The sequence below is a fragment of the Pseudozyma hubeiensis genome (genome assembly GCF_000403515.1).
Source record: "Pseudozyma hubeiensis SY62 DNA, scaffold: PHS4, whole genome shotgun sequence".
Lineage (NCBI taxonomy): Eukaryota > Fungi > Basidiomycota > Ustilaginomycetes > Ustilaginales > Ustilaginaceae > Pseudozyma > Pseudozyma hubeiensis.
In genome coordinates, this window is record NW_012133786.1 from 84,067 (window position 1) to 100,567 (window position 16,501).

At 56.5% G+C, this 16,501-nt stretch overlaps 9 protein-coding genes across 9 annotated transcripts; 3 read left to right on the forward strand and 6 right to left on the reverse strand.

Annotated features, from left to right (window-relative positions):
- Nucleotides 1-71: 71 nt before the first annotated feature.
- On the reverse strand, nucleotides 72-1,920 carry PHSY_000121 (amidohydrolase; the record flags this gene model as incomplete). The annotated part of the gene is made up of 2 exons (XM_012330764.1): nucleotides 72-1,644; nucleotides 1,811-1,920. 2 exons carry the CDS (start codon nucleotides 1,918-1,920, stop codon nucleotides 72-74), a joined length of 1,683 nt encoding a protein of 560 aa, XP_012186154.1.
- Nucleotides 1,921-2,096: 176 nt separating this feature from the next.
- Nucleotides 2,097-4,721, reverse strand: PHSY_000122 (hypothetical protein; the record flags this gene model as incomplete). The annotated part of the gene is made up of 1 exon (XM_012330765.1): nucleotides 2,097-4,721. One exon carries the CDS (start codon nucleotides 4,719-4,721, stop codon nucleotides 2,097-2,099), a length of 2,625 nt encoding a protein of 874 aa, XP_012186155.1.
- A 509-nt stretch (nucleotides 4,722-5,230) lies between these two features.
- Nucleotides 5,231-5,593, forward strand: PHSY_000123 (alphabeta hydrolase; the record flags this gene model as incomplete). The annotated part of the gene is made up of 1 exon (XM_012330766.1): nucleotides 5,231-5,593. One exon carries the CDS (start codon nucleotides 5,231-5,233, stop codon nucleotides 5,591-5,593), a length of 363 nt encoding a protein of 120 aa, XP_012186156.1.
- Nucleotides 5,594-5,620: 27 nt separating this feature from the next.
- On the forward strand, nucleotides 5,621-10,855 carry PHSY_000124 (predicted ATP-dependent DNA helicase; the record flags this gene model as incomplete). The annotated part of the gene is made up of 1 exon (XM_012330767.1): nucleotides 5,621-10,855. One exon carries the CDS (start codon nucleotides 5,621-5,623, stop codon nucleotides 10,853-10,855), a length of 5,235 nt encoding a protein of 1,744 aa, XP_012186157.1.
- Nucleotides 10,856-10,919: 64 nt separating this feature from the next.
- PHSY_000125 (hypothetical protein) lies at nucleotides 10,920-11,778 on the reverse strand (the record flags this gene model as incomplete). The annotated part of the gene is made up of 2 exons (XM_012330768.1): nucleotides 10,920-11,088; nucleotides 11,183-11,778. The coding sequence occupies 2 exons, from the start codon at nucleotides 11,776-11,778 to the stop codon at nucleotides 10,920-10,922; spliced, it is 765 nt and encodes a 254-aa protein (XP_012186158.1).
- Nucleotides 11,779-12,036: 258 nt separating this feature from the next.
- Nucleotides 12,037-12,285, reverse strand: PHSY_000126 (hypothetical protein; the record flags this gene model as incomplete). Its single annotated transcript, XM_012330769.1, has 1 exon — nucleotides 12,037-12,285. One exon carries the CDS (start codon nucleotides 12,283-12,285, stop codon nucleotides 12,037-12,039), a length of 249 nt encoding a protein of 82 aa, XP_012186159.1.
- A 194-nt stretch (nucleotides 12,286-12,479) lies between these two features.
- PHSY_000127 (hypothetical protein) lies at nucleotides 12,480-13,070 on the reverse strand (the record flags this gene model as incomplete). Its single annotated transcript, XM_012330770.1, has 1 exon — nucleotides 12,480-13,070. One exon carries the CDS (start codon nucleotides 13,068-13,070, stop codon nucleotides 12,480-12,482), a length of 591 nt encoding a protein of 196 aa, XP_012186160.1.
- A 285-nt stretch (nucleotides 13,071-13,355) lies between these two features.
- On the forward strand, nucleotides 13,356-14,903 carry PHSY_000128 (hypothetical protein; the record flags this gene model as incomplete). Its single annotated transcript, XM_012330771.1, has 1 exon — nucleotides 13,356-14,903. The coding sequence occupies one exon, from the start codon at nucleotides 13,356-13,358 to the stop codon at nucleotides 14,901-14,903; it is 1,548 nt and encodes a 515-aa protein (XP_012186161.1).
- Nucleotides 14,904-15,031: 128 nt separating this feature from the next.
- Nucleotides 15,032-16,447, reverse strand: PHSY_000129 (oxidoreductase domain containing protein; the record flags this gene model as incomplete). The annotated part of the gene is made up of 1 exon (XM_012330772.1): nucleotides 15,032-16,447. The coding sequence occupies one exon, from the start codon at nucleotides 16,445-16,447 to the stop codon at nucleotides 15,032-15,034; it is 1,416 nt and encodes a 471-aa protein (XP_012186162.1).
- Nucleotides 16,448-16,501: the final 54 nt, after the last annotated feature.

Sequence of the window (16,501 nt, forward strand, 5' to 3'; positions counted from 1 at the left end):
TTGATCCACGAAAGCTGCGAATCAAAGATGTTATTGACGCTCTGCGTGCGGAATGTGTCTCTGTGCTTTGACTACGGACCGTCGGCACCGTCTCGCCATCGCTTCCACTCATCCCAAACGGCGTCCCTGTACTCCTTTTCGACCAACACCCTCGCGCCGGTCACGGCGATGCCCAACGCCGCCTCCTTTGTCCTCTCGTGAGCCTCTTTTGTCCTGGCAGCGTCTGCGAATCCGACCGTGTGGTTACCCTGCGTCTTCCTGTCGTCCAAGTGGATCGCGTACTCGGCGTGCAACGACGGAAGGGCATACGTGATGTTCCCGAAATCCGTCGATGCGGCAAACGGTTCGTCCGGCACCACCAGGTCGAACTTGTCCTTCATCACCCCCGCGTAGGTCGCCGAGAGGCTGGGAGTGTTGTGCACGTCGGCGTAGGCGGTCTGCCAGTCGTAGACGCCTTCGCAACCCGTAGCGAGGGCAGCTGCTTCGAAGCATTTTTGAACTCGCGCAACGAGCGCTTTGAGACCCGAGACGGTGGGACTTCGGACGTTGTAGATCAGAGTGGATTCGCCGGGGACGACGTTGGGAGCCCAGTTGTTGCCCTTGATGATGCCGTGGACTCGTTCGGTGGGTTGGATCTGTTGGCGGAGGGCAGAGACGTTGTTGTAGGCGAGGACGGCTGCGTCGAGCGCATTGATGCCTTCCCAGGGGGCTGCGCCGGAGTGGGCGGTTCGTCCTTTGTAGGTGACAACAACGGGTTGGACGGCGAGCATGGCGCCAGTACCAGAGTCAGGAGCGGGGTGAACCATGAGGCACGCATCCATGCGTTTGTACGCTCCCTTGTCTTCGAGACGGATTTTGCCTCCACCGCCTTCTTCCGCCGGCGTGCCGAGCAGCACCACCGTGCCCGGAATATCTTTCGACACGAGCGTAGCTGCTACAGACAGCGCAGCAGCGACACCAGAGATGGCGATCAGGTTGTGTCCACAGGCATGACCGATTCCAGGAAGCGCATCCAGCTCCGACTGGAACCCAATCACACGAGAATCCTTGCTCGCCTTGTGCTCAAACACCACCTCCCACGCAGTCTCCTGCTCATACGCATGAGGTGTAACCTTCCAACCCTTCTTACCCGAAAAGTACTTGACGAACAAATCGTGCGTTCGACGTTCCTCCCACATGATCTCTGGATGATCATGCATATCTAACGACAACTTCCTCAACTCCGAATCGAGCTTCTCGATCTCTGTATCGATCGTCTTGGCCACGTCCTGCATGACATCGCTGAGCTTGCTATCGGTTGCACCTTCGGCGAAACGCACCGAGTGGTGAAGGTGCTTCTGCGAGTCACCGTAGGTAGGCAGGTGAGAGTGCACGAGGGTGGACGAAGTGAAACCTCCGCAACATCGCGATGCTTCTTCGACGGACGAGAAGGGAGGTGGATTGCAAGCGTCGTAGTAGATGGACGCCGAGAGCGGGGTCTTTTCTGCGTTGCTGATCGTGCTCGTCACGCGACCGGACGTCGAGAGAGACTCGTCCTTGCGATCGCACTTGCAGCCGTCTTGCTTCTTGGCGATCTTGCCACCGCGGGCAGGCTTGAGAAATGCAAAGCAGCCGACCATGATGCGCCAAAACTTCAGATGGATGCTTCGATACGTGATGGACCAATAGCAAGCACAAGGTGGGGTCGAAATCGAAACTTATATGAAGCGCTCACGGCAATCAACCCACGATACAACGGAAATTGGTACGGCAGCACAGCGCGACGCACAAACCACATTTTCTCTCTCAGTACGCCATTGGATAGCCGCACCCACTTATCGGAACGACACCTTCCGCCCTTGCTCGACGGTCTTTTGCACGGCGAATTTTCAGCTGCATGCGGTAGTCCCTCTCGCACATCGCAGAGTCGGACCGACGCATCGCTCTCCTTACATCTCTAAGAAGAGCATCTTACACACACTACACACAACACGCAGTCTAGTCAGACTCAAAGATAAAGTCGTGAGTGTGTCATTACGAGGTCGTGAAATAAAGCATGCGTGGGTCTCATCGAAAACAAGCAGAGAATCAATCACGAACAAAGGTCGATTCCGATTCTAAGCCTTGATCTGCGTTCCGGCTTCGGTTCGCTCCTGGACGCTCGACAAGACGGCCCCTGCCTGCGCGCTTGATATTCCCGCAGCGGCGTTGTTGCCCGGGCTAGTGAGCTGTGCAAACAATGCCGCGCTCTTTGTGGAAGCGACGCTCGAGGATGGAGAATGACGCGGATCGAGGTTCTGCGGGATCTTCTCTGAGCGGGCTGTTTCGACTGCAGTAGCCGGAGCGATGACAGCGGCTGTAGCCGGGTCAGCGGCCTGGTGCTTCTTGAAGGCATGCTTCTTGGGCGACTTTGCAGCGTTCGTATTCGCCGGGGTGACTGGCATTGGCACCGGCGCCCCACTCTGTCCGACTGCAGGGATCGAAGCGGGCGAGGGTGACGCACCCGCACTTGGCTTCTCCGCGATCGGCCCGTCTAGTGGATAGTCCCAAGGCCTCGGCACAAGTGCCATGGGCATGAACCACGTTCCAGCAATGCACACTCCATGACCCTGGTCCTGTGCCTGGATCGCCTTGTATTCGACCTCCATAAAGGTCGAGATGTACTTGATAAACGGCAACAGCTCTGGCACGCCACCACCCACAGCCATGGTCTGCAGAAACGACAGAAACGCGCCCGAAACCGAATGCGCTGTACCAAGGTAGGCCATGGTTGCCTTTGGCAGCGTGATCTCAAAGCCCCACCAATGAACAAAGATGGCCATGCGGTCAAGAGGCGGGTGAATCGAGTCCATGTCCTGTGTAGCCCGAATGGCAGCACCAGAGACATCGGCGAGCATGTCGAAAGCACCCGAGTTCTGTGCGGCGGTACCGACGGGATCGAGAATCAGCTGCAGTGGAGTAGCACCCATGAGGCGTGGACCATCTTGCAAAGTGGGCAGATTGGACACCGAAAGGCTCTTCAGCATCGGCGGCCTGGCGCTGAGTCCCGCATCCTCGTCTGCAGCAGCTTGCGATGCAGTCGGAGAAGTTGCAGCAGATGGCGCACGCAGCAGTCCTCCCACCCCAGCCAGTGCAGCTGCAGCGCCAGTGGCGATAGTGGCCACGTCGAAAGCTCCGTTAGAGGAAGGCTGGCCGCCGCTCTTCTCGGTGACAACCGCCGTAGCTTCGAGATGCTGTGCATGCCTTTGATGCGCCTCGATCTCTCCACAGTCAAGGCAAACCATCTTGAGCGGCTTCGCTCCTGAAGAAGCAGCTCCAGCTTTGTTAGATGTCGTTGGCTCGGAAAGTGGAGGTGATGGAATGGGAGGTGCGACGGCATCCTCTGCGCTGGGCGGCAGCGACGACGTTCGTGCAGTGACGACAGCCTTTTGTGGCGACGTCGAGGCATCAGCCTTCAACGTGATCTTCCTGAGCGCTTCTTCGGCGGCGCTTTTTGCTTTTCGTTCGATGGTTGGCCGTGCTGGTGTAGCTGCATCAAATGCCTCAGGTGTTGCTCCTAGCCTTTTGCGAATATCGCTGTCATCTTTGGTGGCGTTGCTTTCGAGGAGAGTATCCGGAAGATTGGCGCTGAGAATGCGTTCCTGACCATGATCGCCGGCGGTCCCGATCTCTGCGTCCGGAACGATCTTTCCAAGTCCGCTGCGCAGAACATCGAGCGGCACGGGCATGGAGCGCAGCTCCTTGATGATGTTGTTGGCCGCATCGACATCGAGAAGTGCAGATTTCAGGCCCTTCAGCTGCGATCGATCGACCACTGGGACCGGCTTGGCGCGAGGAACCTTCTTCTTCTTCTTGCCTGCTTCCGACGAATGATCACTGTCGCTCAAGACTCTGTCTGTTGTAGAGCTCAGACGTGGCGGAATGGGATGAAGCCCCATTCCGGCATTGATGACTTGCTCGAGAGTCTTTGCGTGGCGTGCTGCCACCGCTTGTGTCTTAGTCACCTTCACTTTGGCGACCTTTCCCTTGTCGGATGCACTCGAATGATGAATGCCCTTCCTGTCCCATCGGAAGAGCCGGCGCTTGGCAGCCGCCGCTCCCGGCAGAGCAGCCGCCTCCTCCAAGCGTGCAGCTGTGGAGTAGTCAAGCGTCGAATCCAAACTGAGCCGGTTTGTGGCTGCGGTGAGGTCCGAGGTCGAATGGGATTTGAGACCACGCCATTTAGCCAGCTTGGGGTTTGCGTTGGCGCTTCGTTGGACGCTGGATTTGTTTGCTGACTTGAGCGGCTTATGTGCGGTCGGCCCGGGCTTGTCGAGGGCAGCACTCGATTGTGCCAGCTCCCTTGCGTCCGCCATCTCTTCAGTCGAAGGACTGAAGCTTACTCGATGAGGTGAGGCGGTTCTGGATGCACGTCGAGGTGGATCCTCGCTAGGAGCGGCCAATGCTGAGCGTATCCGAGGCTGGTTGCTGGATGATGCGGGCAGTATGCTGTTTGAGTCCTTCTGTGATGCGTGTGCCATAGAGGCGACTGCTGGTGCGACTTCATTTGATGCTGTGTCGGGTGCGGATGACGGTGCTGAGCTGTCGTTCGTTTCGATTTCTGGCGGATCGTCTGCGGTGGAGCTGCTCGAAGCGACGGCATCGGGAGCAGCCTTGTTGCTAGATTGCTTGCGAGGCGAAGAGAATGGCAGGCGGATGGCGTTCAGGCTGAATCTATTCTTCCCACGACTTGGTGCTTCCATCGCCGCTGGATTCGAGATTGCTGTCGATGGCGATGTCGACGGGGATGGCGACGGTGTTGATTGCGCATCCACTGCTGTATCAGCCGCAATCGTCTGTGGCTTCCCTTCAACCATGTCGTGAAGGTTCAAGCGGATCACGCCGCCTTCGGTATCCGAGTTTCGCCAATGAGGACCAGTCGTGGATGTCCGCCTGGCTATGAGGTGATGGAAGAGCTGAACGATTCGCTTTCCAAGTGGAAGGGAGATGATGGTCGGACAGGGGCTGCTTTCGCTGCTCAAGCTCGGCTATGCCACCATTTTCTCTCCACACTCGGCGCTGCTGCATCAGACTCGCACCCTCTGCAAGGTAGATCCAGACTGCATGACAACACAAAATGGCCGTGTTTGTTGTGTGTGTTGGTCTCTCGCTCGCCCTTTCCTTTTCAGGCAAGTCATGTCACCCCTAAACGCGTTCCAGGATTTTCTTGAGTGTGTGTCGCCAACTGTCTCTAACAGCCTCAGGTTATTTCATGGCTCTTCGGCTGCTTTGCTACGGCATCAGGACGAGCCGACGGACGCTCCGACGCTGCACGTCAGCTTTCTTCCGGCTGGACCCTGCCTTTTTTTGCAGGATTCACTCAGCATTTGCCTTCACACCGCCGACGCTCAGTCTCGTTTCTCGGAAGATAGCCGACGCTGCGGATGCTCCGGTTGCTGTAGTTGGCCACTCTCATCCATCACAGGCGCAGCAGTCGTTCACATCGTCTTTGTCAGCTACGATCGACTTTCTTCGGGTTCTCACCCTACTCGAGCCAGAGGACGACGTTTTTACTTTCCTACCGCCATGTCATCTTCGTAGCATCGCAAGCCTTCGAGTTTCGTCATTCCCCTAGTCGAACAGGGCTGCAGCCGTCGTCAGAATGTCCGCAAAGCCGAGCGCATCTAGCGCGGCCTCCTCGAGCAGCTCGCAGGACATCACGCCACAAGCGAATGCGTCTGTATGGCCCATACAAACGTGTGACAGAGGCGTCGCTCCTTCCGTCTCAGCAACGACATCGACGGCTGGCCGCAAGAGACTGACCTACGTACCCCTCCCACAGCTTGATTTCGAGGATGTATCTTTCTTTTGCGACTTCGACTACTTGGCACAAAGACAGTTGCCGACATTTCAAAACGGAAAGAATGCTACGCTAAGCACAGGAGCCGTGGTGAAAGGTTCCAAGAGGAAGCGCTCGCCATCAATATCTGATCAGCTCGATAGTTCACCAAGTCCCAAGAAGAAGGGAAAGGATGCAGCGCCAAGTCGACAGGAACACGAGCGAGTTGTCTTGATAGAGACGTGCTGCTACTTTCTCATCAAAGCGCGCGAGGCACACGACACCGACATTGTTCTGGGCTTGAAGCAGGCCATCCAAAGCGCTCACCCTCCGGCACAATTACATATTGCCGATGTGGCCTTTTCGGTCTCTACCTCTGCATCAGCTCGTTCAGAAGATAGCATCATTGGCTCAACGCTCCGTCTCTTCGATCGACAAAGTGGAAACGTCGTTGTAGAACTGCCCCTCTTGGATACCGATCGCACCAATGACATGGACGCGGATGGTGGCAAACATACCAACGGCAAATGGCTCGCATCTTTGCATGATGCCGGGCGGAAGGATGCTTCCTCGACTTCCATTGCAGCGTCAATGTCCCTCAGTCTGACATCGCCTCCGCCACGTTATCCGTCTGACGGTGTCACTGCTGGGTCACTCTTCATCAAGCTATCAATTTGTGTCGAGGTCGCCGTCTCCTCAGACGCTACTGGACCCATCGCACGCGATAGAATTCTCGACATGGCAAGGATCGTTCATTTCGCCGATCAGTGGCCCGACCCTGTGGAGTCGTCGACCGACGTTGACGCCGCCTTCGTCTATCAAAATTTACGCCCGGCGTCACTCGAGACTCCGGAAGCCGTGCAGCATGCCGATCTGGTCCCCACGCTGCTTCCCTTCCAGAAACGCTCGACCTGCTTCGTGCTTGGGCGAGAGGGGTGGATGTTTGACTCGCATGGAAACCTCAACCAAACCGACAAAGTCATTGGACATGATTCCGTTGGCGACGTCGGACTTTGGTGGAAACGGGTCGGCCCAGATCTGTACTACAATTGGATCGAGGCACGCTTCGTTCGCGATGCCAAGCTTACCTTGCACAGCAACTTCAGAGGTGCCATGCTCGCCGAAGAGATGGGTCTCGGCAAGACCGTCGAAGCTGTTGCCCTCATCCTGCTCAACCCCGACCCTTCCGCCTCTTCTCGTCCTGGTTGGTACGATACGCGCAATGAGATCGACGTCGTTCCGACAAAAACCACGCTCATCGTTGCACCCGAGTCACTTCGCGCACAGTGGATCGAAGAGATCGCTCAGCATGCACCCGGTCTAGCCGTGTACTCGTATCAGGGCAGGACAAAAGCGGAAGGCGACGTGCCCGAGGGACTCGCTTGGGAGACGTGGGCGCAGCGTTTCGACGTCATGATCATATCTTACAACACACTCTCCAGAGAACTCAGCACAGCCAAGAGTGCGCCCGCCCGATCACGGCGCCATGAACGCAAATACGAACGCCCACGAAGCCCTCTTGTCAAGCTGCATTTTCACCGTGTTTTGATGGACGAGGTGCAGATGATTGGTGCATCGAGTGCAGCAGAGACCGTATCCATGATTTCGCGCGGCTCGTCCATTGCCGTCTCTGGCACCCCGGTGAAAAAGCTCGAGGATCTGAGATCGTGCTTTCGCTTCCTTCGTGTTCCTGGCTATCTGGCCACCAACGGTGAATGGCAGGCTCTGACACATCCTTTGCTGGCTCCGGCCCTTGTCCGTGTGCTGCAGACGATCGGCACGCGTCATACAAAAGCACAGGTCGCTTCGGAGATGGCGCTGCCGGTGCAGACGCGAGCAGTCATTCCGATCGAGTTTACCTCGATCGAAGCCGCTTTCTACGCCGACATCTGGAAGGAGGCGCTGTCGGACATCGCATACACTCAAGAAGGCAACCCCCAAACTCCAGATCAGCAGCTCGATATCACCAAGATGCGCCACCACTTGCTGCTATTGCGCCAGGCATGTACCCATCCCCAGGTTGCTGTTACCTTCCGTTCCGGCGTGGTCGGCTCCAAGAACCTCCGCAGCATCGATGAAGTGCTCGAACTGATGATCGACTCGACGAGAAACGAACTACACAGCAACCGCACGTCTTGGTTCGATCGACGCATCCATCGCAACATCCTCTCCTTGTATCGTCGCAAAGAGGACCAGCGTCTGCTCGCAGCATCTCAGTTCAACGACATCGAAAAAGAGATTCATGCAGAAGTGGGTCTCCTTGAGCAAGAAATCCGCGAGGGCGCCACCTTCGGCCCGCTCTATCGTTTCTCTCTTCAGGAACTAGAGTGGGAGCGGAAGGCGGAGATGCGAAGGCGGAAGCTTGGCGCAGATGTCGAAGACGACGACAAGTCCGACGAAGATGTCGAAGACTTATTGGAATCCATTGTCGGAGACCGCCAGGCCTACCTGATTCTGAAGGAGAAGCGCAAAGCAAGGGCAGCTCATGTGGTCCAAGTCAAAGCTTTGCTTCGCAATGTGCTCATGAAGCTGCATCGCCTCTTGCAATTTGCCGGCAATCTCTACTTTCAGAGAGGAGAGTTTCAAGACGAGAAAGAAAAAGCAGTCCAGCAGCAAGACACTGCGGCCATCCCAGGAGCCGAGTGCGGCCCGATCAAGCTTGGGCCAGACACTGCTCAAATTGACTCTGCAGCGATCGAGATACCCATGGAACCTGTACAGTCGGACGTCGCTATGGACAAAGCTGTTGTCTCGAGTCAGGGCGATGAGCCGCTCACTGAAGCATCTCTTGACCGCAAGCCTCCCCTGGATGACAAGCTCGCCGTAAGCCCCGAGCGTCAAAATCTCAAAGACAAGGAAGATGCTGCGTACGTCAAAGCCGAACAGGTTCGTCAGCGACTCCTCACGGAAGCTCGCCAAGTGGTCCAGAACGGGGTCACCAAGCTCGAACGCAGTCAGGTCAAGTTGCACGTGAATGATATCCGCGCATCAGACGAGATTTTCAAGAGCGGCGGCGGCATTCTTAGTCACGAGTCATACGATGGCCTGACCCAGATCGTGGATCTACTCAACAGGCACGCTGAGGTGCTCTTCAAGTGGCGCGATAGCATAGTGGTTCGCTTGGTGCGGGCAGTCAACCGCGATGTCAGCCTCGAACGCGAAGACGATGACCAGTATCAGGAGAATCTCGACACGCAGGCAGAAGCCGAGGTGCTGCTGGAGATGTATCGACCTCTCCTTTCCGAGCGCGAGAAGATCCTGAAGGGTAGTGTCGCTGTGGGCGCCACTGACAAACCGCGACTGTTTAAGGAGATCGAGGCAGCTGTTCGAGTGGCCCGTCAGAACAGCCTGCGAGGTATCGTGCCTGACGACGCCGCGGATGAGGAGCTGCTGCGGGTGCAGCAACAGCAACTCGAGCAATTCAAGAACCTCGATCAAGAGCGTCAGTCCGTGTCGCTATCTGGCCCTCTCGTGTCTCTCAGCGATGAGGCCGAGCACCTCAAGGGACTACGCGATAATAGCTTCCGCGCGGAAGAATCGGCCCTGGCACGGCAGGCACATCTTGAAGCGAGGCGCATCGCGACCGAGCAGATGAAGCATCTCGAAAAGCTCAGGAACGAGGAGAAGCTGCTGTTGACCTCGCTCTTCAATGCACGCAGTCAATACTTCAAAGAGATTCAAGTCATCTCGGACACGGTGCGAGACCCCCTTTTCGTGGATCTCGAGAAGACCATTCGAGCTACACAAAAGGAGGAGGCCGATTTGATCTCCAAGGTGGATGAGCTCGAAAGGCGGCTGAGGTACTTGACGCATCTGCAAATGGTACAGTCCACCGATCAGTTGGACGATGCTGCAAAGACTTGCAACATCTGCACAGACCTCATTGAGATCGGCATCCTCACCAACAAGTGCGGCCACGTCTGCTGCGAGAGTTGCTGGAAGGAATGGCAATCGCAAGGACACCGCACCTGCGTCCTATGCCAGACACGGGTGCTGCCCAACGAGGTTCATCGCATCATCTACTCGAACAACAAGCAGACTACCGCCCAAGATGGCCAGGTGGGGCTGGTCGGCGAGGGCCGCGGGGATGCAAACGCAAGCAAAGACGGCACTATCATTGCAGATCCATTGGCAGTGCGATATCACGAGCTCGACGACGCGCTCCGCGTCTCCCTGAATAGGCTTGCTATTCAAGGTCGTTTCGGCTCCAAGATAGATCACGTCACCAAGCACGTACAACATGTCATCAGCACCACCGGCGACAAGTCGCTCATCTTTTCGTCGTTCGGACGAGGACTGGATGTGATCGCACAGTCGCTGACCGCCAACGGCATTCGCTTTGTGCGTGTGACTGGCGCAGGCAAGCTAGGAGGCGAGGCGGCCAAGGTGTTCCGTAGCGACCCCAATGTTCACGTGATGCTCCTCCACTCTGAAGCGCAGAGCGCAGGTCTCAATCTTTTGTCCGCCTCACACATCCACATACTCGAGCCGCTGCTCAACACAAGCCAGGAGTTGCAGGCGATAGGACGTGTGCACCGCATCGGTCAGACCAGGGAGACCAACGTCTGGTGCTACTACGTCAAAGACACGGTGGAGGAGCGGATCCTTGCCTTGTCAACGTACAAGGGACAGAGTCTGTACCTCGACGGTCGTAACACAAGTGCGGCAGACGGCCCCAGCATTTATCGGGCAGCATCGAACAGCACCGCAGCAGATCTCTCGAGGGAAGATGCAAAGAAGTGGTCTGCTTTCGGTAAAGGCAACACAACAGGATCGGGCGGGACGATGCGCGGCGACGCGACGAGCAATAGCGCCGAACTGCTCGCCTGCTACTTTGCTCGCTATTTGCCTCAGCTCGGTCGACTGCCGACAACAGGTTCACAAGAGTCTGCACAGGCTTGGATCAGCGGAGTTGGATCTAATAAAGCTCGAGTAGCCGAGACTTCGAGGGACATGACTAACGGCAGCGGGGTCTCGCAAGAAGAGGATGAGCTCACAAAGATGCGAAGGGCAAGGCTGGCGGCATTTGAACAGCGGCAAGGCAACGGCACGGCGTAGATGATCAGACCGCACATCATCACAACGTGGATGTGGTGGCTGAACAGCTTTTGCTGCTTGTGGCTCACAACCTGACCGTACACGCACCGTGTCGCTTGGGCAGAAGATCTATGATGCCGAGCTCGGGAGGAAGATCTTTTCGTACTAGGTAACCAGTCCATGGCATGCCTGGGCCGTGCTTGTCCTGGACGTCAAAGATGCCGATCACGGTTCCACCCAAGTCTCGATAGTATCTGCATGATCAGTTGCTCAGACGGAAGCATTAGCAAGTTTACCCATGCACACTCACAGGAAAAACGGCAAGGATCCGGCTTCGAGAACACTTACTGTAAGAGACTGCCACCGTTTCCGGCCCAGACATCGCCGTACACCATTGTCTTGTCGAACTGCTGTGCCCAAACCAGACCGAAGATATAGAGGGCTTCGAGCGCACGTTTTCGCAGGGGCCCCGCTCGACGATCGGTGATGATGGAGTTGAGGTAGACGTAGTTCTTTGCCTGCCTCGTGGCTTGATCTGCGAGACGTTCCGGGACATAGTCGGGGAAGGAGCTGGCGCATTGAAGCGCTGCTTTTCTTGTCCATAGCTGCTGATGATATTTGACTTCGCAGAGGAACACTCCCGACTGCTCTGGATGTTCGAGACCGGTTTCCACGAAGTTCGAGTGATGGCGGTAGCCGTTGTCGATCATGATCGTGTATTTGGCGACGGTGTCGGGTCTTGAAGAAAATGGCTTGGTACCCCATTGCTCCTCAGAGCCGATGGCGGACAAGTAGGGCAGGGTCGAGTCGTAAGCACGCAGGATGAATTCGACATCGCTTTCGGTCGGATTGGACACATCGAGCTCAGTCAGGCTCTGGCGGGCACCGGTGGCGGGTTGAGCCAGTCGAATGCGGATGTTGCGGCCTCGCTCAAAGAGGATCATGGCGGGCTGTGGGGTGCGAGCGACATTGACCGATCGTATCGCTCATCTGGCAGTGGGCCTATTAATACGGGGCACGCCAGGAACAAGGCGGGCTTTCGCACTTGCGGCGTCTCCGCTGGATCACACCTGCACCACGCACAGCCATGGAAGCGGTCTTTCCAGCGTTGCATGCTACCAGCACGAACCCTTCGGCGCGAAGACACATAAATCCTGGACAACCTCGCGGATCTCACACCATGTGTCGATCAGCGGTCATCGTCAATGCTGGTGTACTTCCCATGCCACAGATTCCGACACAACACGAACTATCCGATGTCGAGAACGCCTGCACGCTCGTCGGTTGCACTGCTTTCTGGTAAGCCTTAGCCGTGGAGCCGACGACCGATGCTGTCGAAGGATGTTACGACTGCGGCTTCGCGTTGTCGCATCGTCAGCTAAGCATCGGAAGCGAAGCTTTTGAATTGGGTGGACTCCTTTGGCTGCTGCGTCTCGGCTGGCTAGCTTCATCATCAGCTTTTACAACAGACGCTTCAAGAAAAGGTGTCCTAACCAAGGCAGTCCCGGCCCATGCTTGTCTGGGACGTCGAACTCCCCTATTGGGTTGTATCCCAGGTGCTGGTAGTATCTGTATCAAAGCAAACTCCTCCAACGGTCAGCCTCGAAAGCAAATTTCCGAACATCTCGACCATCGATCGATCTACTCACTTGAGCAAATTGTCGCCGTTACCACGCCAACAGTCTCCATAGCAGATCTTTTTGCCCATGTCTCTTGAGATGGTCTCGATAAACGTCATGAGCTGGGATGCCGAACCCTTGGCGAGTCCGCCTGATCTTCTGTCGGTGACGAGATACTTGAGATAGACGTAATCGGTTGCCTTGCGCGTCGAATCATCCGCGAGATCAAGTGGAACGTAGTCAGGAAATTGAACACTCAGACCTGCGACTGCCACTCTTGTCCACGTAGCGTCGGTGAGAACCTCATAGAGATACATGTCCTGCCACCCGGGTCCACCCTTGGTAGGATTGCTCTGAAGGTCATACGCTTCCTGAATGTATTGGGTGAACTGCGAGATCCGCTCTGGTTTGGCAGAGAAAGGTACAGTGCCCCACTGCGCTTCGGACCCGATCGACGCCAGGTAGGGCAAAGCCGAGTCGAAGGCGTGAAGAATGAAGTCGACGTCGCTTTCGTCTGGATTGGAAACGTCGAGTTCGGAGAGGCTCGGATGGGAACACGTTGCAGGTTGAGCTGTGCGGATGCGGACCTTCCCACTCTGTTGGGTGTAAATCGTCATTGTAATAAGGCGTTCCGGCGAGAGAGATGGTGGTAGATGCTGTGGACGACGCCAAGAAGCTCTATGAGATCCGACGCATCTCTGACTCGACCATGTAAGTAGATCTTCTTGACAGCTTGTGTGCATTCTCGGTGTTTAGCTCGGCCTTCTTTGTATTTTCTCTGAGACCCTGTGATGACCTTGTTTTCGTGTCACGTCGAGCAACCCTGTGGTCGCGGACAACTCGCTTCATTTCCTGCTTTCGACCCACCACCATCGAGGCGCATCGAGCCAAATTCAGCCGCAATGAATGCACAGGCGGCAGGCTCGTCACGGCAGCCTGATCCGCCAACACCGCAGATGCGGCGCAGCACGGATCAGCGTTCGGCTGCTGCCACACCCACACTAACACACAAGACATCGATGGTCAGTGCAACCGACACCTTTGCATCAGCGACCGACGGCGAAGGATACTACACGGATGCCGCTGACATCAGCGCCTATCATACCGACGATGCGCGCAGCAGGTTCGAGAGTGAATCGCACACGATCAACGCGCATGGCGTGCAAGACACGGGGGATATGGATCGAGTATCTAGGACCTCCTCCAGCAGGACAACTCGGAGAGGCGATACGTCAATCCCTCTAGACCAGCTCTCCCGTCCCGCTCCAATATCACCGTCTTCAGAACAGCCATCTCAGCCTATCACAAATGCAGCATCTACGCCCAGCACCTCGAATTTAGATACATCCAACGAAGAAACAGGCAATCGAGTAGAACCTGGCCGCTCCCACCGACATTTGCGACACGCTGCCATCCTCGGCCTGCTCTCGCTCTCCGCGATCTGGGGCACACTAGCTCGCGAAGGTCTCGTAGCACTCAACACTTACGACGGCGAAAGCGTCGCACCGCTCGTATGGGCTCAGGCCGTCGGTTGCCTCATCATGGGTCTTGCGATCGGCAATCGAGACGCCATCGAAGCTCGATACCCGCCAGCGTACGTCATGATCACCACCGGTCTCTGCGGCAGCATCACGACGTTCTCAAAATGGATGCTGGATGTATTTCGTGCGTTCGGTGACCAGGGACACTTTGACAGAGGTGGATTGCATAACGTCATGGATGCGTTGTCGCAGACGGCGGTGACGTTGGGAATGGCGTTGGTGAGTGTAGGTGCCGGGATGAAGCTGGCCAGGGTGGTGAACGTTGAGCGAGGTGTTAGAGCCCTGCGAAGGCGACGCTCCGATCGCGAGTCTGAGCTTGTCTCCACGGATGCAGCACATGTCAATGGCGAATCACACAAACGCGGCAACAGCAATCCTCCTCAACTACGATCTACAATGCTCCTGGACGCCTCTATGCTCTCACTCGGCCTCCTCTTCTGGATCGCATCCGCCATCCTCTGCGCACTCTACGCGCCCTTCCGCCACGTCACGTTCAGCCTAGTCCTCGCGCCACCCGGCACCATCCTCCGCTACTACCTCTCGCGCTACAACACCCACCCACTCTCCAAACGACACTCTCTCCCCCTCGGCACACTCTCCGTCAACCTCTTCGCCACGGCCATCATCTGTGCTGCGTTCACTGCCTCTCGCGCCGGCTCGTCGCCTCGAACCTTCGCCGGCGGTATGACGGGCTGCGAAGCTCTGCAAGGCTTGGAAGATGGGTTTTGCGGCTGCCTGTCTACGGTGAGCACGTTTGCGGTGGAGCTGCGCACGATCAAGCCGAGGAGCAAGGCGGTGAGGTATGCCGTGGTGTCGTGGGTGGCGGGCGTGGTGATCTGTGTGCTGCTGGTGGGCGTTCCTTGGTGGAACGTTGGGATGGACGGGAGGTGTCTCGGATACACTTACTAGCGCTCCGTTTTGTACTAAGCACACTGATACCCCTTGCACACAACCGAATGAGATCATTCCAAAAATTCCGATGCGTTTCGCCTTTCCACACAGCTTGAGATATGTCTACACGAAAGATACTTCTACCATCACCCGCTCTTCGGGGAGCTTCTCTTTGCCAGCCCGGACTTTTCATAGATCGCATCGATCGTCTGCATGATGATCACCGATTCCTCGTTCTGCACCCACACGGGCACCCTCGGTGTACCCTTCTCCCTGTCCTCATTGATCATGTTGATGGGACTCACCTCATCCGCCCTCGTGCCCGCCTTGACCGCCTTGACTCCCAGCACAAACGCCTCCAACTGCCACCTGTATGTCGACCACCACACCTCACCGGTCCCCTTGGGCCAATGACCGTCCTTGGCAGCTCTACGCATCTGTTCGCTACCGGACGTGTCACCTGGGACATACGCCTTGTAGTTTCGTGAAGTTCCTTCGGCTAGGCCGGCGTCGGAGGCGGATTTGCCGCGGTAGGTGACCTTGATGGTGTGCCACAGGAAAGGTCCTACGAAGTTTTGAAGTTCGACTGTGCTTCCGTCTTTGAAGGTCGCTTTGAGCGTAGGGGCGGAACGCATAGGATTGGGGATCTTCCAGTTGAGCAGAGGGAGTGTGAAGAGTTTGTGGGCGAGGGAGGTTTCGATCTTGCAGGGTAGCTTTGCAGGTCTAGCTGTGGGAACGAGGACGGTGGCTTCCATTTCGACGTCGATGGCGGGATCGCCTTGTGCGTTGAGGTGTGCCTTGGATGTGGAATCCTTGGGTTTGAAGTAGGTAGGACGTGCTTCGCGGACCTCGATGCCTTCCTGCCAGTTGGCTCTCTGCCACGTCCCCGCAGCTGCCCTCATGGTATACAGGATCGCACTGGTCGGATAACACCCCGCATCCATCAACGCACCCCCTGCCAGCTTGTGATCGAACCTGATATCTCCATCCCCCATAATCCCCGCCGGTAGCAGCAGATACGCTCCCACCTCGGTCATCGGATTCTGAGGCGACATGATATCATGCAACCGATACGCAAACTCGTGCAACGCTGGATGGAATCGATAGTGGAACGCTTCCAGCACCAACACATTGGCCTTCTTGGCTTCTTCCATCAGATGCTTCGTCTCGGCTTCATTCGACGTCGAAGGCTTCTCCAGCAACACGTGCTTTTTGGCAGCGATGCACTTGAGCGTCCATTCGTAGTGCAGTCCGTTGGGAAGCGGGTTGTATACAACATCGATCCCCGGGTCGTTGATCAGCTCGTCGTAGGTGGAGAATACGTGAGGAATGTTGTGTTTCGTAGCGAAAGTTGTAGCTTTGCTTTTAGATCGCGCCGCGATGCCGGAGACGATGATGCCGGGGTGCGTTTTGGCTGGGATGATGACAGCAGGAGGTGCGATGTTGGCTGCGCCGAGGATGCCCATGCGGAGAGGAGCATCGCTTTTGGGAACGGAAGTGGGGGAGAAGGAGGTGTAGATGTTGGAGAAGCGCGAGTAGAGGTCTTTGATAGCCGTCGTCATCTTGGAACAGCTACTTTGGCAGGGGGAAGGAGACAAAGATGGAGGTGGTGGAGT